Source organism: Musca domestica, unplaced genomic scaffold, assembly GCF_030504385.1.
Source record: "Musca domestica strain aabys unplaced genomic scaffold, Musca_domestica.polishedcontigs.V.1.1 3, whole genome shotgun sequence".
Lineage (NCBI taxonomy): Eukaryota > Metazoa > Arthropoda > Insecta > Diptera > Muscidae > Musca > Musca domestica.
In genome coordinates, this window is record NW_026712299.1 from 10034979 (window position 1) to 10058651 (window position 23673).

The 23673-nt window shown below is 35.8% G+C and overlaps 1 protein-coding gene across 3 annotated transcripts in view; it reads right to left on the reverse strand.

Annotated features, from left to right (window-relative positions):
* The window catches only part of LOC101901176 (protein turtle), a 379534-nt gene that overhangs the window by 131381 nt on the left and 224480 nt on the right, over positions 1–23673 (reverse strand). For all 3 annotated transcript variants that reach the window (XM_059124789.1, XM_059124788.1, XM_059124790.1), the window contains one exon: positions 15884–16125. In XM_059124789.1, the coding sequence (XP_058980772.1) occupies positions 15884–16125 (242 nt within the window). The remainder of the gene's footprint in view (positions 1–15883; positions 16126–23673) is intronic.

The window sequence follows — 23673 nt, forward strand, 5'->3', positions numbered from 1 at the left end:
ATGCCTCCGAATACTTGGGTTTGAAATTCATTTCTTTCTGGTTGATGACATGAGAAGATGGATGACTTAAATTCGTATCTAAGAGAAGACTTCCTATCCACTGGACACAATTTTCGAAATTAATTTCATCTTTCCAAGATGGTACGGAAGAGATTTAGATTAAGAAGTCCCCCGCCCCGACATTTTATTTTGCTCCCCTCATGGTCATTGACCGCCATTCGAAGGAACACTTTTTTGGTTTAAGTCCTCTTGCAAGACTATTTAATATTTGGGTAGGGATTTAGCGTTCTCCGCATAGCCAGAGGTGAGATTTTACGGCAGCCTATTTCTGCCCAAATGGCAGAGGAAGTAGGTGACTAAAAATTGTTGTCCTTGATTAATGGACTTCTCAGTTACTTCAAAGTATGATCTCGAGAGTGTTGTAGCTGTTAAGAAAATTGCACCACCTCCAGGGGTATTCTTGATCCCATGAGAGACATCTTTTGATTTAATTGTCGTGTTTTCATTCCGATCAGTTACGGGGAGAAAGAGTCAAAATAAATAGATATTGGAAATAGTTGCTGAATATTCAACATTTTTATACTCTTCACCATACAATGGAGAATATGTTAAATTTGTTATTCCGTTTTTAACATCTCGACATATTCGCCGGAGAGCCCAAAAAGCATACATATTCCTAATCAGAACACAATTATAAGGTTATGAAGCGTCTGTCTGTCCGTCCAAATCACGATATAGTCCACAATACTTAATCTGGAGCTTTGAAATTTAGCACAAACGTTTATATTATATGAAGGTTGATTGATATTGAAAATGGATCTCTAGATGAAAAAACTGCAACCTACTTCACACTGCAACATCAGCAATATTCCATTCAGCAAATATTGAAAAATAAGCTCGGGGTACAGCCATTCAAATTCAAAAAAGTGCAAGAACTTACACCGCAACGGAAAGAAAATAGACTCAAAAGAGATAAATAGTTCCTTCGCTTGGCCGAAAGTGGCGAACTGTCGAATTTGGTTATCTCCGATGAGAAAACTTTCCTTGTCCAGCAGTTTGTTAACAAACAAAAGAGGTCAGGCGAAAATGTGCACCAGAACCCAAGCGAGGTCAGCTGAAAATGTGCACCTCCGGTTGGCCACCAGAACTCAAGTGCCGGCCATGGTGATGGTGTGGACTGCCATAACAGCCGATGAATGGCGGCCCACACCATCAACATCGCCGGCACTCTCGCTCTCCGCTCGTATTAGAATAAATGCCGAATATTATAGCGAAAATATTCTGGAGGGTGTATTAATACCTTGGGCACGCAAATATTTTGGCCGCAGACCCACCCAAAAATAGTTACAAAATGAGGTTCCTCGCTTCATTTCCAGCGCACAATGGTCCCCCGAAACTTCCGGATTCCAATCTGTTGCACTATTGTGTGTGGAGTATTTTGAAAAGTAAGGTTGGCACTAAAAAATACCAAAGTATCGATCACCTCAAGCAAGTGCTTCGCCGGGAATGGGCCAAAATACCGCACAGCAACATTCGGGCAGCGTGTCATTGCGTTTCATTCGCCATTTGAAGACCATGCTTCGCATAATTTGCCCCGATTAAACATGTAATACCACCAACATATGGTGTTGTAGAGTATAAAACATAATACTGACAACTTTTGCCTTCGTTCCCCAATTCACCCCCACACCCTAAATTTTATAAAAAACACTCTTCAAGCAAGTTAATTATGTGCCAAGAAAAAAGTTAAGGATTTGATAGAAAACAAACTTCTGTTTGATAATCACATTACCTGGAAGACACACACAAAAAAAATACAATGCAGTCATTAAATAATTCCATTGAACAGAACACATACAAAAGCAAACACACACTCACACGTAAAACACCTATACACAAAGTTATCACATTAAATTAACGTTCAACTATGTAAGGATAATTTTATGACTACAAGCAGGACAAGAAAGTGAAGAAGCAAAAAAAAAAAAAACGAATGAAACACATGTTTCCTCTTCGTCACACAATGGAGACAACTTGGCTCAGCCACTTATTTCGTGTGGGTGTGTGTGGGGTATGTGTTTTCTATCAACAACAAGGATCTCTCACTTGCGTTCGTAAGAAGTGAAAGTATGTAGGTGTAAGTGCTACACACATTCGCATCACATTGTTGTGATACATTGTGTTTCGTTGGCAATACTGTCTCTGTCTCTGTAAAAGAAACAAAAGACACAATCCAAATGACAAAAACAAGAACAAGAAGAAACAGAAAAAAAACATAAATGGAAAGTTTTCCTTTTGTTTCATTATATAAATTTTGCAGCTGAGTTAAACGCAAAGTTAAAGGGGGGTAATCGCTCTTAAATAGCAGCAACAGCGACAACAACAACAACAAAACAAGAGGAAAATTTGATAAAAATTTCCGCATAACAACAATGACACAACAATGTTGGAGAGTAGTATTGTTTTTGTTGCTACTCGTATTTGTTGAAACTAAAAAACATAGTTGCTATTGCCGTTGCCACTGCTGCTGCCACTGCTGTTGTTAAAGTTGACGTTTTTTGTCATAAATTGTTGAGCCATTATGCATCATCATTTGATATGTTCTGTGTTTTTTTGTTCTGTTTGCCAAACTACTACATAAAGAGATAATCCCATTTGATTTCCTCTTTGTGTGTGTGTTTGTTTGTCGGCTGCTTTGTGTCGTCCTAGCACCAGTTGTATGGGAAGCACAAAAAATGGATTCTCCAAAACAACATATGTTGCAGTAATTTATATAATATTTGTAAAGAGAGAGATAGACAAAGGAAAATCTATGAAAAACTAGAACAAAAATACTGCAATTTTCCATAAGGCAAACTGACTAATATCAAATTGAAAGAGGAAATTCTTGCTTGTTTGTGATTTTGTGGTAATGGAGGTTTTCTTTAATTTTTAATGGGTGAAGAGAAGGAATATAGGTTTAAACAGATTGGGATGTCCCCAAAGGATGTTGGTAACGATTAATTGTTAAGCAGAGGCTTCTAAGTGTAATGGCAATCCATACTTCAATGATTAGAAATCATATAAGTCGAGGAAGAATTGGGTAAAAAACACTCAATATCCTAGGGAACATTTGCCAAATACCGAATTTTAAGGGCCACAAACATTTGTTCAGAATTTTATTTTCCTAAAGAAAATATAAATTTTTATCGTCACTGATTTCTAAATTCAGAACGGTATTTGATAACAAATATACTAAAACTAAGAAATCCGGAAAATATGGGTGCACCTAATTTCGGAGAATAGCAATTTCTGTTAATATTTGTAGAAAAAAATAGTAATTTCCCGGTAAAAATTAGGAAAAATTAGGAAAAAATAGGAAAAACTGAGTACATTTTGAAAGTAGAGCTTAAAATATAAGCAGCGTCTTGAAAGTTTGCATCTTGAACACTCCTTAACACTGAGGACAACTTGTTAACATTTTTTGGAAATCTATGAACGTCATTAAAATCCTAGCATGTTTTACATAAAGTGTCTTCGGCCATATTACTGATAGAAATACGTGGAATATTTGGCCGACAGTTTCAACCTCTAAACGAGTCGTTCAAGTAGACTTTTTGGTCCTTGTATCAAAATATGGTCAAAAACTCCCTTTAAACGGAATACGATCCCAACTTAAATTATTCTACAAAGTTATTTGCTATAAAATTCTTTAATAGTTCCCAGAACACATAAAAAGTCTTTATCCTTCCTAAAAGCCAAAAAGGCGTACAGGATGAGATGAAAAACTGCAACAAACTTCAGACTGCTGTCATTTCTAAGAATTCAAGCGTAATAGCGTGATTTTTTTTTATATTCGGCTGGAAAACCACAAGTGGCTATAGTTAGAGCACTCCAGCATTTAAATTCAAATAAATTTTTTTGTGTCTCGTATCATCGCTCGTTACGGTGATACTGGTAGCGTAGCCCGACGTCAAGGAAATGGACGGAAGAAAACAGCAACATCAACATCAGAAGAAATGGTTCGAAAAGTAAAGAAGTGACTTGATTGAAAACCGCTTAGCAGTGGCCAAAAAATGGCTCGTGAGCTGAACATATCGCAATATTCAATTCGGCGAATAATGAAAAATGAACTCGGGGTAAAGCCATTGAAATTCCAAAAAGTGCAAGAACTTACACCGCAACGGAAAGAAATAGACTCAAAAGAGCTAAAGTGTTGCTTCGCTTGGCCGAAAGTGGTGAATTGCCAAATTTGATTTTCTCCGATGAGAAAAAATTCGTTGTCCAGCAGTTTGTTAACAAACAAAATGATCGTGTTTACTTGCCAAAGACGTCAGCTGATAATGTGCACCTTCGGTTGGCCACCAGAACTCAAGCGCTGGCTATGGTGATGGTGCACTTCGGTTGTCCACCAGAACTCGTCGGCTGTTATGGCAGCCCACACCATCACCATAGCCGGCGGTCTCGCTCTCCGTTGGTATTAATCGACGGTGGCATCAGAATAAATGCCGAATATTATCGCGAAAATGTATTAAAGCCTTGAGCACGCAAACATCTTGGCCGCAGACCTTGGACATTCCAAGGGGACTCAGCACCATAGCACTCAGCACGCGCCACACAAGAATGGTTAGGAAATGAGGTTCCTCGCTTCATTTCCAGCCCCCAAAATCTCCGGATTCCAATTCGTTGGACTATTGTGTCTTGAGTATTTTGAAAACCCAAGGTTGGCACTAAAAAATTGGGCCAAAATACCGTAGAGCAACATTAGGGCAGCGTGTGACGGTTTCATTGGCCGTTTGAAGGCCATAATTCGTGCCAAAGGTGACCAATTCGAACAAATCTGAACTTTTTCAAAAATTTGATGCTATTTCCGACATTTTTCGTTAGAAGAGAAAGTGCATTTGGGACATAATGCCCGGTTGGTAAAAAGTCAAGGTCATCCACTTCTTATTACATCATCCAGAAAAAAAAAATTAAATAGAGTTAGAGTTCATTTGGAAAGCTTTACCTGGCTTCTAGTCGCGGTCGTCTAAGGGATATTGAATTTCTTGAAAGGCAGTTCATGCATAAGGCATGGAAAAAGCAAAGCTCCTGTCTATACCGACGAGCCCGCTTGAATTGAAGCATTAGGAATGTTGGAAAGAGTATGTCACACTTTGAGAAAACCGATCAACGTTCCCCTAAAACGGGCCATCGAAGGCTCAGTCGCGGTCAAAATTTGCATGCAATAATCTTCAATCATAAAATTATATAGACCGTTTTATCAATTCAAATAAATATTTTATACCTTCTTCTAAATTTTGTTTTTTTTTTAATATACCTATAACTCTTAAAAAATCACTCTTTGTTAGATCTAGTGTAAAGACGTAGTCCCTTTTAAGGATATATAAAATTTAAAGTTTCAAATACTGAGGGTAAATATCTCTCGGAACGGTGACCAAAGTTTCTAACATGTTATCGGTATTGCCAGGATTTATGGACACATGTATTTGAGATTGCTTTTAGAGACTGAAAATGCTATTCGTATTAATCTGATCTCTCGCACCATATTTAAATTATAACGACATTCTCCCCTCTATATATGCTTTATGCTTTAAACATCCTCTACGATCTCCTACTGAATTTTGAGTACAGCACATTAAATTTTAAAGCAGGAAATATTAAAAAAAAAATGTCTTTCCTCTCCGAATATCCATTTTCCTTTCCGAATAGATATAGGGTGAAGATGTAGGTGTCTTTAAGGATATACAAAATTTAAAGTTTCAAAATACTGAGGGTATACATCTCTCGGAACGGCGACCAAAAGTTTCTAACATGGTCAGGATTTATGGATACATATGTTTCACATTGCTTTTAGAGACTAAAAATGTTCTTCGTATTAATCTGACCTCTCATACGATATCTAAATTACAACTATGTATATATTTGCATTAAAACATCCTCTACGATCTCCTACTGAATTTTGAGTTCTGAAGATTAAATTTTAAAGCAGGAAATATTAAAATATTTTTTTTCCTTTCCGAATAACCTGCTTCAGGCTGTTGCTTACATGCGGCTCTTCTAATATTTTGACAGTTATATTTTGTTGTATATATAATGTATACTTCCGTTTCCGGCATTAGCGGCAGATGTCATGCCCATTCTACCATTGCAGAATCATTATCCCCCTACCATAAGACAATATGACATCCTCTCTCTCTCCCTCTCTAACACACACAGTGTTCCATAACCAAAAATAAATAAAAGCAGAAAGCAAAAGCCATAACGGCATACAATTTTCTGTCAAAACGGTTTAAATTATAAATAGGTTTATGTGTTGGGATTCCGTTTTTTTTTGTGAATTTTATTATTAGGAGGATTTCCTATTGTTGGAAAGCGAATTTAGCTTTTTCATGTGTGAAATATTATCCAAAGGTTATCCTAATATATTGTGTGATAGACACACACATACATCCATACACAAATACAAACATACAAAAAACAACAAATAGAAATGCGCTTAATGTCATTGCTTTGCATAAAGCCGCCACAACTAATAGTCTTATTTATATTTGAATGTTTGTCGCAAACACACACACAAACTGACATACACTCACACCATCGATGGTAAATGTGTTTGATATGCTTTGCGCAGATTGCCCATCAAAATTCATGTAACTTCCGTTCGGTCGTTCATTCGTTCGTTTGCTCGTTACGTGCATATTTTGCGCTTAACTAATTTTGTTTGTATAATGCATTAGTATTAGTTGGGAGGGGGGTTTTCTGCTATTCGAAGCAGCGAATGACTTTTATAACGCGCCCCAAACGGCACAGAGAAAGGGCTACATTATGGATGTATGTATGCCAGGGATTATGTAGCCAAACCCACAAACTCACATAAACTAAGTGACTTGTAACATTGGCCTCAACCGTAGCCCCTGAGCTCCCGCCGCCCTCTAGTGTGGTACGGCAGGGTTATATTTAAAACAAAGTTTGTTTACAACCACAAAGAAAATTAAGCTTAACTCCTCATGTTTGTTGGAAGTCTCCACAAATTACAAACAAACGCAAACACGCTTACACACACACACACACACACCCATCCAACTGAATAAAAATATAAATCTTGTTGTATGTGTTGGGGCATGTGTATATGTATGTGTTTTGCCTGGGATAAGTATTAATATTCACAATTTAAGGCTGTTAGCATGGCAATGTAAATAATCTGGTTAGAATGTGAAGGGGCTTAACTAATATTTTGGTTGGCCAATGAAAGCTTTGGCACTGACACAAAAAAATAAAATTCAGAAAAATGCTTGAAATATTTATTTGAACTGAAAGTAGGGTCCATATAATTTAATGTCTGAAGATTATTTCATGCTAATAAAGTTGATCAAATGGTCCATCGAAGTAGTCCCATTTTAAAAATAATCTTTCGGCCAGTATTTTACGATTAAATGCTTTAATGCTGTCTTAAAATGCCTCAATTTAAGCAGGAATGTCTGTATAGACATTAGATTTAATATAGCCTCACCAAAAATAGTTTAAAAGCATTAGATCGAACGATCTAGGGGGCCAATTTACCGATATCGAACATAAAGACGTGTGTGGCGCCCAACGTTTCACTTACGTCTTGACTTTGGTATGGATACCAAATTTGACTACAACTTCGCATTTAGCGTGGCGCCCAAAATGAACATAGATAATTTATATTTCTATATGGCGCCCAACGCGGGGCTACCTTATTATTTGTCACTTAAAATTAAATTTCATGCATACTTCTTTGTAATAAAAAATCGTGCTGAAAATCGATGGATTTCGAGCTTTATATAAATTGTGTAGGGAGATCAAGTGTGAAGAGATCTTTATAGGAAAACTCAAAATATCATGAAAGTAGAGCTTAAAATAGAAGACAAGTGTAACGACGTCTTGAAAGTTTAGCTTTTCAAGTACTCTAAAGGGTAAAGTCCATCATCTACCACATTTTTGTGAAAATTTCGGATCCAAATTCCAGCCAAAAATTCAAACCCTCAAGCGATTAAGCAAAGTTGTCTGTTCGGTTGTGCGACCTCAAAAGTAATTGCTGGGAAGATCCAGCGGATTATTAAAGTAAAGCTAAAAAAGGAACAATACGTGTATCGCCGTTTTGAAAGTTAACACCGCAAATAGAAGGGGAAAGTTCGCCTCTTTTCCACATTCTTTCTAATTTTCGAGTTAAGACTCCTTAGAATCCTAGCATTTTACGTATATAGTTTCTTCGGCAATATTTCAAATTAAAACAGGAGGATTACTTTTGTCGAAAATCTTAACAACGAGCGAGTTAACAAATGGATCTTCTAGGTCTTTTTTAAAATATTTAAAAATAAATTCCTTTTAAACGGCATCATAACAAGGCAAAATATTCTTTAAAACTATTTGCCATAAAATTCTACTAAAGATGTTAGAAGACGCCGAAATTCGAAATCTTACATAAACGCCAGGAATTCTAATATATTAAAAATATATTTTAGCGATAAAACCGTACTTCATGTAAGTTTATGTAAAATTCTTAAAGAAAGCATAATGTTAGAAGGATCACGTCAAAGACAAAAATACTCTACGCCAAAATCTACTACAAGTCTCCACAGACTTATTCAGGAAAATATTTGGAAACATTGTTCCAAAAAAGGAAAAAACGCGAAAATATTTTATTAATTTTTTATAAATTTTCTTTGGACTTTTTTCGAGTTTTAAGGAGAAAGTGTCAAAAGAAGAAATATTCGAACCTCAATCTCACTGGGGGGAACTTTACCCCTTAAGTTAGGTTACTTCACGATTTAAATTTGCAAAGGCCGATGCATGTTTCATTTATTCTTAGCTCCCTTTTCATAATCTGCTAAATTTTTGCTGTAAATAATTTTTATGTTGCACAGTGTTATTGAAATTTTTGAACCTTCGTGCGTTTCCCGAAGGTACATAGAGCTTACATATAACGAGCAAATGCCTTCTTTGCTTCATATTTGGTAAATTATTTCATATGACAATATTGACCTTTTGTGTGGGAGGTACGAGAAGAAGTGGGTCGATTACATCCATCTCTGGCCTTCATCTAAATTTAACAGAAATTTTCCGATGTCCCAAATAGTGACGAAATTGTATACCTCCTTTGAGAGTTTTCATGCGCATCAGCCAGCATACGATGGATCGACTTTAAACTCCCTGAAACTGATTTCAGACCTAAATCCAAAACCCCTATATATCGTTTTTGCCCAAAGGATGAGGTTATAAAAATTAGAAATTTAAATATCTAAGAAATTCATGTAAATTAAGTTTTTTCTTGGGCCCTGTTCTTGGAAGCCTCAATTTCGAATCAGCTTATTTTCATGTCTTAGTAAAGTGTGTCGCAATCAAACTCTGAATTTCCTATCAGAAAATGCAATATCCCTTCGACGACCCCGACTAGAAGCCATCTACCCTCAGTTTTCTCGAGAAACTCCAAGAAAGTGTCTCCAGATACTCTTATTCCAAAAACACTTCCGTCTTTTACTGGATTTAATTTTGAATTGAGATTTAAAGTCTTTGAATACCAAAAATAGGGTTGAGGTCGCTTTTTCTGATTGAGGGTATGGGAAGGGGATGACTTATTCGTATGAACTTCGTATTGGACTTCTTATCCACATTGCATGATTTCCCAAATGAACTTCCTCTTTCCAAGATGGTAAGTGGTAAAGAGATCTAAGTTTATGAGTCCCGACATTTAATTTTGCTGTCCTCAGGGTCATACAAAGGTCCAACTTTTGGGGTACATTCTTTTTCTGGACGTTTTTTATGGACTGGGTCTCCGTGTGGTCAGAAGTGAGTTTTTAAGGTCGCCTTTATCTGCCCGATGGTAGTAAAGTAGCTTGCCTCAGAGCCCTCTTGGCCTTCAAGATAAGTTTAAGTCATTGTCTCGAGAGTGTTGTTGCCGTTATCCCATCGGAAAGATCTATTTATAGGTCGTGATCTCATTCAGATCGTTTACTGGGAGAAAGGTCCCAAATTAAAAGATATTGAAGGTAGTTGTAGGTGTTTAATATTCAGCATTCTTCCATATAAGTTGGTATAAATAACATTATTCCAAAATCTCTCCACATTTTTAGCACCTTAGAAATTTGGAATCTTAGACGTCAACATATTGAAATTGAAAGTAGTGTTTCCGTTCTCAGAATGGAGCAAACTTATCTCCTATTAGATGCCTGCAGAAATCAAGTTAAAGCCAAATGGATAGGAAAATATATTCAATACCCAATAACTAAAAGGTTTCCCCATTTATTGAAAAAGAACCTTAAAATGGCTTTTATGGCTCGCTTGAGTGCTAGAATGTTCGAGAAAAATAATGTTCGTATTGCGAAGACACTATGTACATTAAATGTAAGGATTCCAAGGAATAAAAATTCGAAAATGTCAACAAATGAGTAAGAGGGGATATTTTCCTCTTCTATATAGGTTACATTGGAATGCGAACTTTCAATAGTTCAGTAAACCTAGTAGGTATTACAATGTGAAAGGTTTGAACGAAATCGGATACTTAATTTGCTTTCTCTAAAACACTTAATTTGAAAAAAAAAAAAAACAATTGTAGAGGTGCCAGAAGAGGATGCACTGGAAAGATATTATCCACTTTAGAATTTTCTCTAGATTTGAAAAAAAAATATTAGGATATCCAATGTTTGGATCAAATTCAATACTTCATTTCGAAAGTTATTGTGCTAACCAGCCAGAACGGTCTTTGCCTGTTTCAAAAGATATATACGGCTGGGGGCATACAAAAGTTCAAGCATACCTTTTGAATTTATAGAAAGCTATTTCAACGTCTTAAGCCTTAGAAACCGACACTGACCTCAATATCAATTGTAGTGTAAAGTTTAGAATTTTTTGTAACCTTAATAAAAAGTTCAAGTATCAAGTTTTCAAAAAGTCAGTCTGGGATTCCATTAGTGCTCAAGGTACCTGATCATGTCATTTATTTAAAAATCGCTGGAGATATCCCTGTCAGGGATTTAACCATATTTTGTAGATTAAGACATTTTGTATTTTACCCTCAAATACATACGTACGTGTGTGTGTATATGCGAGCACATACATTAGGAATACTAACTTAAGTTTTGCACAAACAGCATTGAAGTTCTTCATCCCCCTCTCCTCCTGCTTCAAAAACAATATTTCTCTTTTAAGGTTATAGTTCTGTACTTGATATTGTTAGAATACTTTTTTATTATTGCTGTTTTTGTTGTTCTGTGCTTTTTTTCCTTCTTATTTTGATTTATAACACAAGCGTTATTTGGTTTTTGTTTTTTTTTTTTCTTTCATGGAACATTTACGCCAAACATCAGAAAGCCTTTGGCAAATTGTGTTGGTGCACAAAACTGTGGTGGCGGAGTAGAATACACTGAGGGACTAAATTTACATGACCCCCTGATATTGGTTGGGTCTTTGTTTTTGGTATAAGGATTACTTTGCAATGGAAGTTTTTCGTTTGACGGTATTGAATTTTCATTTAGAACCTTTTTTGTTGTGGATTTTCAAAGTGGAGAGCACAAGGTTTGCTTTGCTAATAACATTGATATAATAATTGATTTAGAATGGGTGGGGGAAATTTAGGTGGAATTGAAAAGGGTAATTTTTGTGAAAAAAAAATGGAATATTGTTTAATATGTGGCCAATCAATTGCCTATTATTCACGCCAATTATCCTGAATAGATAAAAAGAGAAGAAAACAACAATCCCACAAATATTATATAATTTTTGGAACTAGAACTATATTAATAAATAATAATATGGGCCAAATTCTTTTATCCGCTATTCAAAAAAATTCGACCGAATGAAATTGTTCTGAGTGCGCTTTTCAGAATACTGCGAATGAAGTTTTACGAGAAAAGCATGAAGACGTATATCTCACAATACAATACTACAGGGTGAGACGAAAAAACTGCAACCAACTTCAGACTGCTGTCATCTCTAAGACATTCGACGACAGCTGGCTATGGTTAGAGCAATCCAGCATTTAAATGTGAATAAATCTTTTGTGTCTCGTACCATCGCTCGTTACCGTGATACTGGTAGCGTAGACCGACGTCAAGGGAGTGGACGGAAGAAACTAGCAACATCAGCAGAAATGGTTCGAAAAGTGGCCGAAAAATGGCGTGAGCTGAACATATCGCAATATTCAATTCGGCAAATATTGAAAAATGAGCTCGGGGTAAAGCCATTGAAATTTCAAAAAGTGCAAGAACTTACACCGCAACAGAAGGAAAATAGACTCAAAAGAGCTAAAGAGTTGATTCGCTAGGCCGAAAGGGGTGAACTGTCGAATTTGGTTTTCCCTGATGAGAAAACATTCGTTGTCCAACAAAATGATATCAGGCGCCGGCAATGGGGATGGTATGTGCCGCAATAAAAGAAGATGGTCGCTCTCCGCCTGTATAAATCGACCGTGGCATCAGAATAAATGCCGAATATTATCGCGAAAATATTCTGGAGAGTATATTAAAGTCTTGGGCTCGCAAATATTTTGGCCGTAGACCTTGGACATTCCAACAGGACTCAGCACCATCGCACTCAGCACGCGCCACCCAAGAATTGCTACAAAATAAGGTTCCTTACTTTATTTCCAGCGCACAATGGCCACCAAAATCTCCCGATACCAATCCGTTGGACAATTGTGTCTGAAGTATTTTGGAAAGCAAGGTTGGCACTAAAAATACCAAAGTGTCGATCACCTCAAGCAAGAGCTTCGCTGGAAATGGGCCAAAATACCTCAGAGCAACATTCGGGCAAAGGTTACCAATTCGAAAAAATCTAAACTTATTCTAAAATTTTATGCTATTTCCGACATTTTTTGCTTTAATTCAATATATTAAAAAAAATTTAAACATTATGGGGTTTGACTTTGTTGCAGTTTTTTATCTCACCCTGTAGATCCCACAATACCATACTACAATACTATGCATAAAAAACAAAGGTTAAATTTTTTGCAGGACTATATGGCATTATTTCATTTATTTTAAGGGTTTTCCATTTTTTCGAACCCATGATTGAACCCGTACGTATTTTGCCTTTGCTAACCAGTGTTTTTATTTTATCAATATAAATTCACACATTTCAATTTATTCAAATTGTTCAATATCCAATGCGAGAATTTTGGATCGTTTTATGATCCACCCTAATGTATGTACCTGAATACCCAAAAGGCTTAATTAGTGCAATGCAATATTTTATTTTGTATTATTTAAACTTCTCTTGTACAATGTTTAAATTAATGCAAACACGTTTTGTATGCCATGCAAGATATTTGCCACAGGAAAATAGAGAGCACTCACCCAAAAAGGCAATGCAAATGTCTGTGCATTTGGAAAATGTTATAATTTCATTTGAGTAGATACACTAGCCATATTATGCAATTATAAAATATAAAAATTTGACACAAATTGAAATTAAGAGAAAAATTGGCAATTAAAGAGATTTTGGAATCTATTTTCATAGATATTTTTCTATAAAAAATCTCTTTTTAGAGACCGAGACATATTTCTGTAAAAAAACCCCGGGAACTGAAAAATGGAAAACTTTTTCATTAGAGAACAGATCTTCGAAAAAAACTTCCGAAACTGCAAAATCAATTAACTAGTCCACAGAGACAAAGCAATAAAGCAATAAATTGTCCATGGAAAAAACTTGAGGAAAAGTCCTCCCAGTGGCTGGATCTGAGGAGTTTTTTCTATAGAAAATAAATTTAAATAGAAAGAAATCAATCTTTAAGAAATGAAGTATTTTATTCTCATACTCAATAATCACATGGACTGAGATTATTTTTTTTAGAAAAAAAAAAAAAAAAACCAGCCTTTATGGACCCAGGAAATTTTTCCAATGATCTTTTTTTCTGGCACTAAGGACTACAGAACTTTTTTTTTTATTTTTTGGAAGAAACAGTCTTTAAAAAAATAGTCCATAAGGCCTTACGAATTATTTCCATAGAAAAAAAGTTGTTAGGCCTTGAGGACTAATATTTTATTAAAAATCAGTCCTCAAGGCCTGTCGAATTTTTTTTGTAGAAAAAAATCAGTCCTCAAAGCCTGACGAATTTTTTTCTATAGGAAAGGATCAGACCTGACGAATTTTTTCCTACAGTAAAAATCAGAACTGACGATTTCTTTCCTATGAAAAAAAAAATCAGACCTGCCGAATTTTTTCTCATATAGAAAAAAATCAGACCTGACAATTTTTTCCAATAGAAAATATCAGATCTGACGATTTTTTTTATAGAAAAAAATCAGGCCTCAATGTCTGACGAATTTTTTCCTATAGCAAAAATAGGACCTCAATACGTGACGAATTTTTTTTCTATGGAAAATAATTGTTCAGACTTTGAGGTCAGATTTTTTCTACAGAAAGCATCACCAGGCCTTGAGGACTGATTTTTTAAAAAAATATTAGTCCATAAGGCCTAACAATTTTTTTCTATAGAAATAATTTGTAAGGCCTTAAGGACTATTTTTTTAAATAGAAAAAAAACGACAGGCCCTAAAGACTGTTTCTATCAAAAACATTCTATATTCCTTAGTGTCAGAGAAAAAAAATTCTATAGAACAAAATTGTCAGGCCTTGAGGTCTGATTTTCTTCTATAGAAACAAAAAACGTCAGGCCTTGAGGTCTGATTTTTTTATAGAAAAAAAAAAACGTTAGGTCTTGAGGTCTTATTTTTTTCTATAGAAAAATCGTCAGGCCTTGAGGTCTGGTTGTCCAATACAAAATATTCAATATTTAGTACATTTTAGTACTTTTCGTATCCTTTTAGTACGAATGCCCTTACAAAATTTCAAGATTCTAATTTCTGCCGTTTCCTCTGTTGGGCGTTTATTCTCGGACAATTCGGCAGTCAGTTATTTACGATGGGTGTTACTTATATGAGAGCTATAGCTACATATGAACCTATTTTCGCCAAAATGAGAGTACTTCCTTCCAGGCTGAATTCGGTCTCATGTGCCGAAATACATTCTATTTGTAGGAATTTACACATATGGCGCACAATAAAATTGAAATCGGACGAAGAAATATAGGGGAGCTACATGTAAATTTGGACAAATCCATACCAATTTTAATTGAGTTCGTCCTTTGGCCAAACTTATGGAAAACATTTAGACCCCAGGGACGGAAGAAATTTCTTCTACAGAAAAAATCGGTCCTCAGGTCATGAACTATGGAAAAAATAGTCCTTAGGGGTTGAGACATTTTATTCCCTTGAAAATAGCAGTCTTTGTTAATTTCGATATTTTTTCCTTAAAAACATCAGTCTCTAGGAGCTGAGACTTTTTTTTAAAGAAAAACGATCCATATTCTGCTTTATATTAGCATTATTTCTGACATTTTCATATTTTACACCCTTTCGGAATTTTGTGTTTATATTCGTTTGCCACCATTTGAGGTGGGTATTTAAATTCAAACATTAAAATTCAAATAACCCCCAACACCAACAACCACTTGCTGCAATGTTGACCTTGTCGTTGGTTGGTTCTAGGACCCGCATCTTCTTTTTTACATGTCTTTATTACCACAGCCATTTACAATGGACTAAACAAACCAGATTACATGGCAAACAAACAATTGACGAAAACCGACAACAAGGGGTTGCTGGTCTAGAGAAGACATTTTAACTAAAAATTCATAACTTTTCTTTCTTGTTGTTGCTTTGCATTTAAAATTCCTTAGCGGATTTCTAATGTCTTAACACATAAACGGGGGGAGATTTACTTATTTTGTGGTTATGTTATTTCTTTTTTTCTTTGCAAAAAGTATAGGTGGGGAAGGGGGGGATTGTGGGTTATTTCGGTTTGGGGGGGGGGGTGGGATTTCTTGGTTATTTGAGGTTCTGATGAGTAATGGGTTAGTCATGTTCAAAAACAAAAATTTTACCATGATTACAGCGCCGCCCGCTATTATAACACGGGCCGTATGGGAGACTTGTCCCTCACCATTGCGTGCAATGCAAGTATATTCTCCAATATCCTCGTGCCGTATGGTGGAGATCCGTAATTCGGTGCCATCATTAAAGATGCCAACAGTAGGCGAGGGATCAACGGGATTAGCATCTTTGTACCATAGAATTTCGGGTGTGGGTGTGCCATCTGCCTGGCAATTTAATATAATTGAATCACCTGAAATAAACAAGAGAAGAAATGGCACGAAACGAAACGAAAAAAAGAGAGAAAAGGAAAATGTTAGCTTTTGGAACAACAATAACAATAATAACAAGAACAAGAACAATAAAACTTAAAGAATAAGTAGATAAGTAAACAAGCAGACGATGACGATGAGGACGACGACGACGATGAAGAACAACAATGAGCCCGGGAACATTAGCATTAACATTAAATGTAGATTTAACGATTTAATCTTTCTTGTCCCGGCCATGTCCGTTTGCCATAAGACAATGGACAAATGTCAGGATCTTAAACTAAAGATACGCTTGTATGAGTGTGAGTGTGGTATCATTGGTGGCTCAACGTTTTTATAAACTCATTTTCTTCGACCATTTGAGGTATATTTATCGTAATCCAACTATTGTTGGAAAAATAATAGCAAAAATAAAACAAATGAAGAGCAATGGCGCCCTGTCATTTAAGTTAAACAGTTTGGCTTTAAGTAAATCCTATTTAAATAAAAAAGTTGAAAATTTCTTGTTAAGGTCTAAGAGGGAGACGAGATGTTTTATTTTATGCTAAGAAGTAGAAATTAATTTGTAGTCACAAAAAAAATAAAATAAAATAAAATAAAAGAAGGCAGTTCCATCTTAAGGCTAAGAATTCATCGATTTTAAAATAATGAATTGAAATAATACTTCAATCTGATCATGTTTATAAATTTTTGCATAATTTAATATAGTCCTATTAGCTTAAAATCACATTTAGTAACTCTTCGTCCTGCATTTTTTATACCCTCCACCAAAAAAAGTATGGAGCGTATATTAAGTTCGTCATTCCGTTTGTAACTCATCTAAATAATCATTTTAGACCCAACAAAGTATATATATTCTTGATCAGGGTAAAATTCTAAGACAATTTAGCCCTGTCCGTCCGTCTGTCCGTCTGTTGTAATCACGCTACAGTCTAAACAAATTAAGATAGGAAGCTAAAATTTTGCACAGATCTCTCTTTTGTCTGCAGGCAGGCCAAGTTCGAAGATGGGGTACATGGGTCCACGATATCGTATAGCCCCCATATAACGATACCCCCGATATTCGGTATTTTGATGATGTTAGCCACATTTTTCAATGGAATTGTCTGAAAATCCACACAAGTAATTCCTTTTGGGTACTTTATACCTCGGCAGAGAATTATATATATATATAGGTCTACAATATCGTATAGCCTCCATATAACGGTACCCCCCGGTATTCGGCATTTTGATGATTTTAGCCACATTTTTAAACGGAATTGTCTGAAATTCCACACAAGTAGTTCCTTGTGAGTACTTTACCCCCTGAGAGAAAATTGTCTATACAGGTCCACGATATCGTATAGCCCCCATATAACGGTACCCCGGATATTTGGTTTTTTGATGATTTTATCCACATTTTTCAATGGAATTGTCTGAAAATCCACAAAAGGAGTCCCTAGTGGGCATTTTACCCCCTGAAAAAGAATTGTCTATACAGGTCCACGATATCGTTTATCCCCCATATAACGGTACCCCCCGATATTCGGTATTTTTATGATTTTACCCACATTTTTTTTATCGGAATTGTCTGAAAATCCACACAAGGAGTTCCTTGTGGGTACTTTATACCTCGACAGAGAATTATCTATATAGGTCCACGGTATCGTATAGCCCTTATATAACGGTAGCCTCTGATGTTTTTAGCCATATTTTTCAACGGAATGGTCACAAGGGGTTCTTTGTACACAAGGGGTTCTTTGTGAGCACTTTACCGCCCGACAGAGAATTCTCTATATAGGTTAACGATAACGTATAGCCCCCATATAACGGTACCCCACGATATTCGGTATTTTGATGATTTTAGCCACATCTTCCAATCGTATTGTCTGAAAATCCACACACGGAGTTCTTTGTGAGCACTTTACCCCTGAAACGGAATTGTCTATATAGGTCCACAATATCGTATATCCCCCATATAACGGTACCCCCGATATTCGGGATTTTGATGATTTTAGCCACATTTCCCAATGGAATTATCTGAAAATCCACACAAGGATTTCCTTGTGAGTACTTTACCCCCAGACATAGATTTGTCTATATAGGTCCACAATAGCGTATATCCCCCCATATATCGGCACCTTCCAATATTAGGTATTTTAAAGATTTTAATAGAATTTTCAATAGATTTTATGTTTTTGAATATTTTCTAATTCGTTCCAAATGGTGGAGGGTATTCAAAGTTCGGCCCGGCCGAACTTACTGCATTTTTACTTGTTCTATTTTCAATGAACTACCCCATTTTTGCCTATTAGTAACTGTGGGGCCTTCATACCTATTTTTCCCCAATAGGCAACCTTTGTAGATTTATAAAAACAAGTAAGTAATGGCTGCAATCGTGCGGGGCCTACCAAGTAATACCCTAAAAAGCCTACATAGGTCCATCCATCCATTTCGGACGACTGCGTTTTTGAAATACTTTTACCTTTGATTTTTGACCGATGAAGTTTACCCTAAATAAAAAGGGGTAACCCTTTGTGGTGCTAAAAGGTATTCGGAACAATTTCACACAAAGTTATGGTCCATTGCACCCTTGGCCCGTACTCTCACCCAATGCAAAATTCCGCTTCGTTCGATCTATAGTTGTGACCTGTGGAGAAACTCCAAAATCAAAACCAATACATTGCGATCATCTCCCCCTACCCTAACTTCATCTCCAGACTATCATTTCGTGAGGATCAGACCATCACGACCTGTAGCGTGATTGCAAGTTAACACATATGCATACCTAGATCGACTGAACATGACGAAGATCCATATATAACTTCGTGGGTCTAGGACCAACATTTCGAGTTCTTACAACTTTTTGGCCCCATGAAACTAATAATATCCGATTTCTATAATACATAACTTTTACAGATCGCTCTGTAACGGTGTAATACAATTTGGTACGTTTTAGTATTTTGGTACTCCTATAGTAAGCAATTTCAAAATTTCCGACTTCTTCCACACTTTAATATTATCAGCCACACTTATGCCAAATTTCGAGCTCCAAGCTTTAACCGTTTCGTCTGGACATTGATGGGTCAGTCAAGAGTCCTCACTGCAGAAAACATTAGCAATATAACGAACGGCTTTTAGATAAAACAGATCTTCTACAGGTATTTTATTCTCTGAAGCTCTTGAAACTGTTGTTGATGGGGAAGACCTATATATCCTGTACTTTTTCAAGTACCTCCCAGCGGCCTTCAATTTAAAGTTGTCTTTGTAAGGGTTTTCTAGCTTAGACAGGCTTTAAAGAAGCCTTTTATCTTAAGAGAATCTATTTATTCATAGGAGATCTGTAAAAGTACTTGTAATTAAAGAGTATCTTTGAAATACAATTTGTGGATGGAATTTTTTACAACTCAGAAAAATCTTGTTCCTGTCGAAGACATGTGAAAGATCATTTTTTTCGAATAAGAGCTGGAGACAGACCCTATAAATTGTACTATTTCCAAATAACCTCCAAAAACTTCTCTATTAAAAAAGACCTGGTCTTCCTTCCCAAGAAAGTTCTATCCAAACAAGCGCTATAAAGGCATGTGAAAGACCTTCCCTCTTCCTAGAAAGGCTGTCGAAGGAACTTTTTTATTATTTCTAAACACCTAGTTTTCCAAGGTCATTCTTTCAAATAATACTTTTTAAGGTCTTCTATCCAAAGAACTCCCCCGAAAGATATGTAATTTTTTTTTATCTATAGAATACCCATAAGAGGCTCTTATTTGCAGGTCTTCTATGCGCATATGTATACCCATGGACATTAAAGTAATTTTATATACAGAAACTGGGATTTCTACCTAAAGGAGACATTGAAATGCATTTTATCTATTGAAGATATGTAAAATCTCTCCAAAGACCTGAGAACTATCTTGGAAAACTTGTATCAAGTCTTCTATCTAGAGAAGATTTGTAGGAGGTTTTCTGTCCATAGAAAACCTGTCTACTGTTTTCAGGGACTGAAGATTTTTTTCTGGAGAAAAAAGACAGAAATAAGAGACTAAAATATTTTTTTCCTTTTTTAAATTTGTTCTCAGGGATAGGAGTATACTTTTTAAAAATTATTCTCTGAGGACCAGGAATGACGTCTTTTTCGTATAGAAAAAATCTGAAGAAAAAATATCTCAGTTAAAAGGAAAGTCTCTGGAAACCAATATATTTTTTTCTTTAGAAAAAATTAGTTCTCCGTTACTGAAGTTTTTTTTTAGCTAAGTTTTTTTTTTTTGTCATTAAATAAAAATCTGTCCCTGAACAATTCTTTAAAAAAATCAGTCCTTGAGTTCTAAGGTTTTTTGCGAGGGAATAAGGGTTGTTTTTATAAAGAATAGAATACGTGTTCAGGGATTCTGCTATTTCTATCCTGTGCTACTCTGTGGTGTAGGGTATTATGTCTTTGTGCATTTGTTTCGAACATGCATAATAAATTATTTGTTTGGTCCCACCACCAACCCTATTGAAATCGGTGAGAATCAGTCTAAATTTAGATGTATCTACCTTGTATATCTTTAGTCCGATTTCAATCTCATTGTGCGCCATACGTGTAATATTCGTCCAAATAGGTATATACGATCGAATTCAACCTTGAAGTACTTAAAATTTGTTGAAAATGGATTCAGATACAGCCCTACTTCCCATATATAAATTTCATCTACAAAGGATATCCTAGATATCAGACGCAGTTTGGAAATTATTCCCTCAGATTTTATACAGATGGGTTCAGATTTGGATGGTGTTCAATGCATATCTTCATCCGCCGAATGGAGTGGACTCCTTTAAAAAATAGGTTAAAGTCGGTAAAGATATGGCTAGCTCGCATATTTATGTTTCATCCGATTTGATATTTAAGTTCTTCAGAAATACCTCTGCCCAATTTTATCGAGATTGGATCAGATCTGGATATAGCTTCCATATATATCTTTATCCGATCTCATGGATTCTAATTGGATGGATGTTTACACATTTAACCTAATTTTTTCAATACGCTTATTATATATATATTGCTCCGATATATTTTTATACCCTATACCACAAGGTGGTCAGGGTATTATGTCTTTGTGCATTTGTTTGTAACATGGAGAAGGAAACGAGATAGACCCATAGTTACTTTTGAGAACCTTCATAGAATCACTTTCTGAGTTGATTTATGCATGTCAGTCCGTCTGTCCATCCGTCCGTCTGTCCACGTATTCTTGTGAACAAAATGCAGGTCGCATTTATTATCCGATTGAGCTGAAATTTTCCAAACAACATTTGTTTGGCCCAAGGACGTACCCTATTGAAATTGGAGATAATCGGTAAAAATTTAGATATAGCTCCCATATAAATCTTCGTCCGATTTGCTTTACATTGTGCACCAAACGTGTAATATCAGCCCGAATAGTATGGAATTTTGCACATGCAACCAAATTAGGCCTAAAAATAAGTATGCCAAATTTGATCGAAATCGGTTCAGATATAGCTATAGCTCCCATATATATTGTTCACCCGATCTGTTATTATTGTCCTCCGCAGCCGTAATATGCACTCTGTAACAACAATATTTGGAGAAATATATCAAATGCAGCTCAGAAATACCTTTGCTAAATTTTATCGAGATCGGTTCTGATTTGGATATAGCTTCCATATATAACTTCGTCCGATTTACCTTTTATTGTACACCAAATGGGATGGAATTTGGCACACGCGACCGACGCGAGTCTAGAAGATAGTATGTCAAATTTGGTGAAGATCGGTTCAGATATAGCTATAGCTCCTATATATATTGTTCATCCGATTTGTTGTATTTGTTACCCACAGCCGTAATATGCACTCCGTAACAACGATATTCAGTGAAATATATCAACTACAGAACATAAATATTTTTGCTAAATTTTATCGAGATCGGTTCAGATTTGGATATAGCTCCCATATATATCTTTATCTGATTTCCAATTAATTTTGCACCAAATGGGCAATGCTAGTCCGAATTTAAAAGGCATATTTAGTCCTTTAAACTTTAAATTATAATCATAGCGTGTATGATTAAATTCTCCCATAAAAACTTTTAATTGTTATGTGGAGCTCTACGAAATTAGCAAAGTGGTGTGGGGTATCATAAAGTCGGCCCCACCCGACTTTAATACTTTCTTTACTGGTTTTAATTTAATCCTGTTCGAAGTCATTATGCACTCTGCAAGAATGCAAATGCATCCGTCTAAATTGGTTGAAATCGATTCAGAGCTGGAAATACCTCCCATATTTGCCAATGAGGAATTGTTTCAGGCCTCAGGAGGGATTAGTATGATTGCTTTAAAATGACTTCTTATATATTAAAGGAATGGAGAAGGTCTACTGTTTTAAGAATACTTCTTTTTATAAAATACCTATTTTTATGAATGGAAAATTTTTAAAAATTCTACATACTGTTGTGGCGCATTCTACGAGTGAATAGATTTATACATAAAGATGATCTTTAAATGCTTTTCTGGGAACAGGCATTATATATCAAGAATCTGTTTACAGAAGACCTATAATAAGAATAGTTAATAGAGGGCCTCTAAATGCCTTTCCATCCCTTTCCATTGCCCCTTTACCTCTCTCTAATGCACTATATTGTTGTTAATCTTCTCCCCACACTATTTGAAAAAAACTTTGTGAAACTTTCCTTTTATCCATTTTATGCAAAGCAACATGTTCTTCGTACCTCCTCCATCCAAAAGCAAAAAACACTTTAGCAAGCTTTTAAAAGAATTGCCATGGGTAAACAAATGATAGCACCTAAAACAACATCAACTCTCTCGCACTCGCACTCACACTTACTCTCCATCTCTGTCCCTCTCTCCCACTCTGTGTGTGTTATTATAAAACTATGTTCTCCGGGGTACCATGGTCTTATCCCTACTGTGGGTTAAAACAAATACATTTCCTTGATACCCAACAGGGTGAATAACAGAAGCTTAAAAATCCTGGCTAGTTGGCTGGCTGGCTGGCATTGTTGCGTTATTGTTATTGTTAGACATTAAGTGTGGTTAAGTTTTTTTTTTGTTGTTGCTGCTGCTGCTGTTGTTTTGCATCTTTAATAAGGACCTTAGAGTTGATTGTTTTGCTGTACAACATCTCCATATCAACATAATGAATATAAGGCACAGTGGGAGGAAGATTGAGTTATATGCTACATCATCGTTTGAAAAAAATACCATAATCTGGAAGCAGTATGTCTCAGAAAATGCCAACGAAAATAAATCTATATTTATACCCTACAACACTATGTGTTGGGGGTTTTATAAGTTTGATTGGGCCAAAAATTATGTAACACCTCGGAATATTGGTTTCCCACATAGGAAAGTATATATGGATCATCCTATCTCGCCGAGCTGATTCGATCTAGCTATGTATGTCTGTCCGTCTGTCCATGTTAATTTATAATCACTCTACAGGTCGCAATTATGGCCCGATCTTCGCGAAATTTAGAATGGAGGTGGGAGGAGGGTCAGAATAAAAGCCTATTGCTTTTGGAGATGATCATATAATAT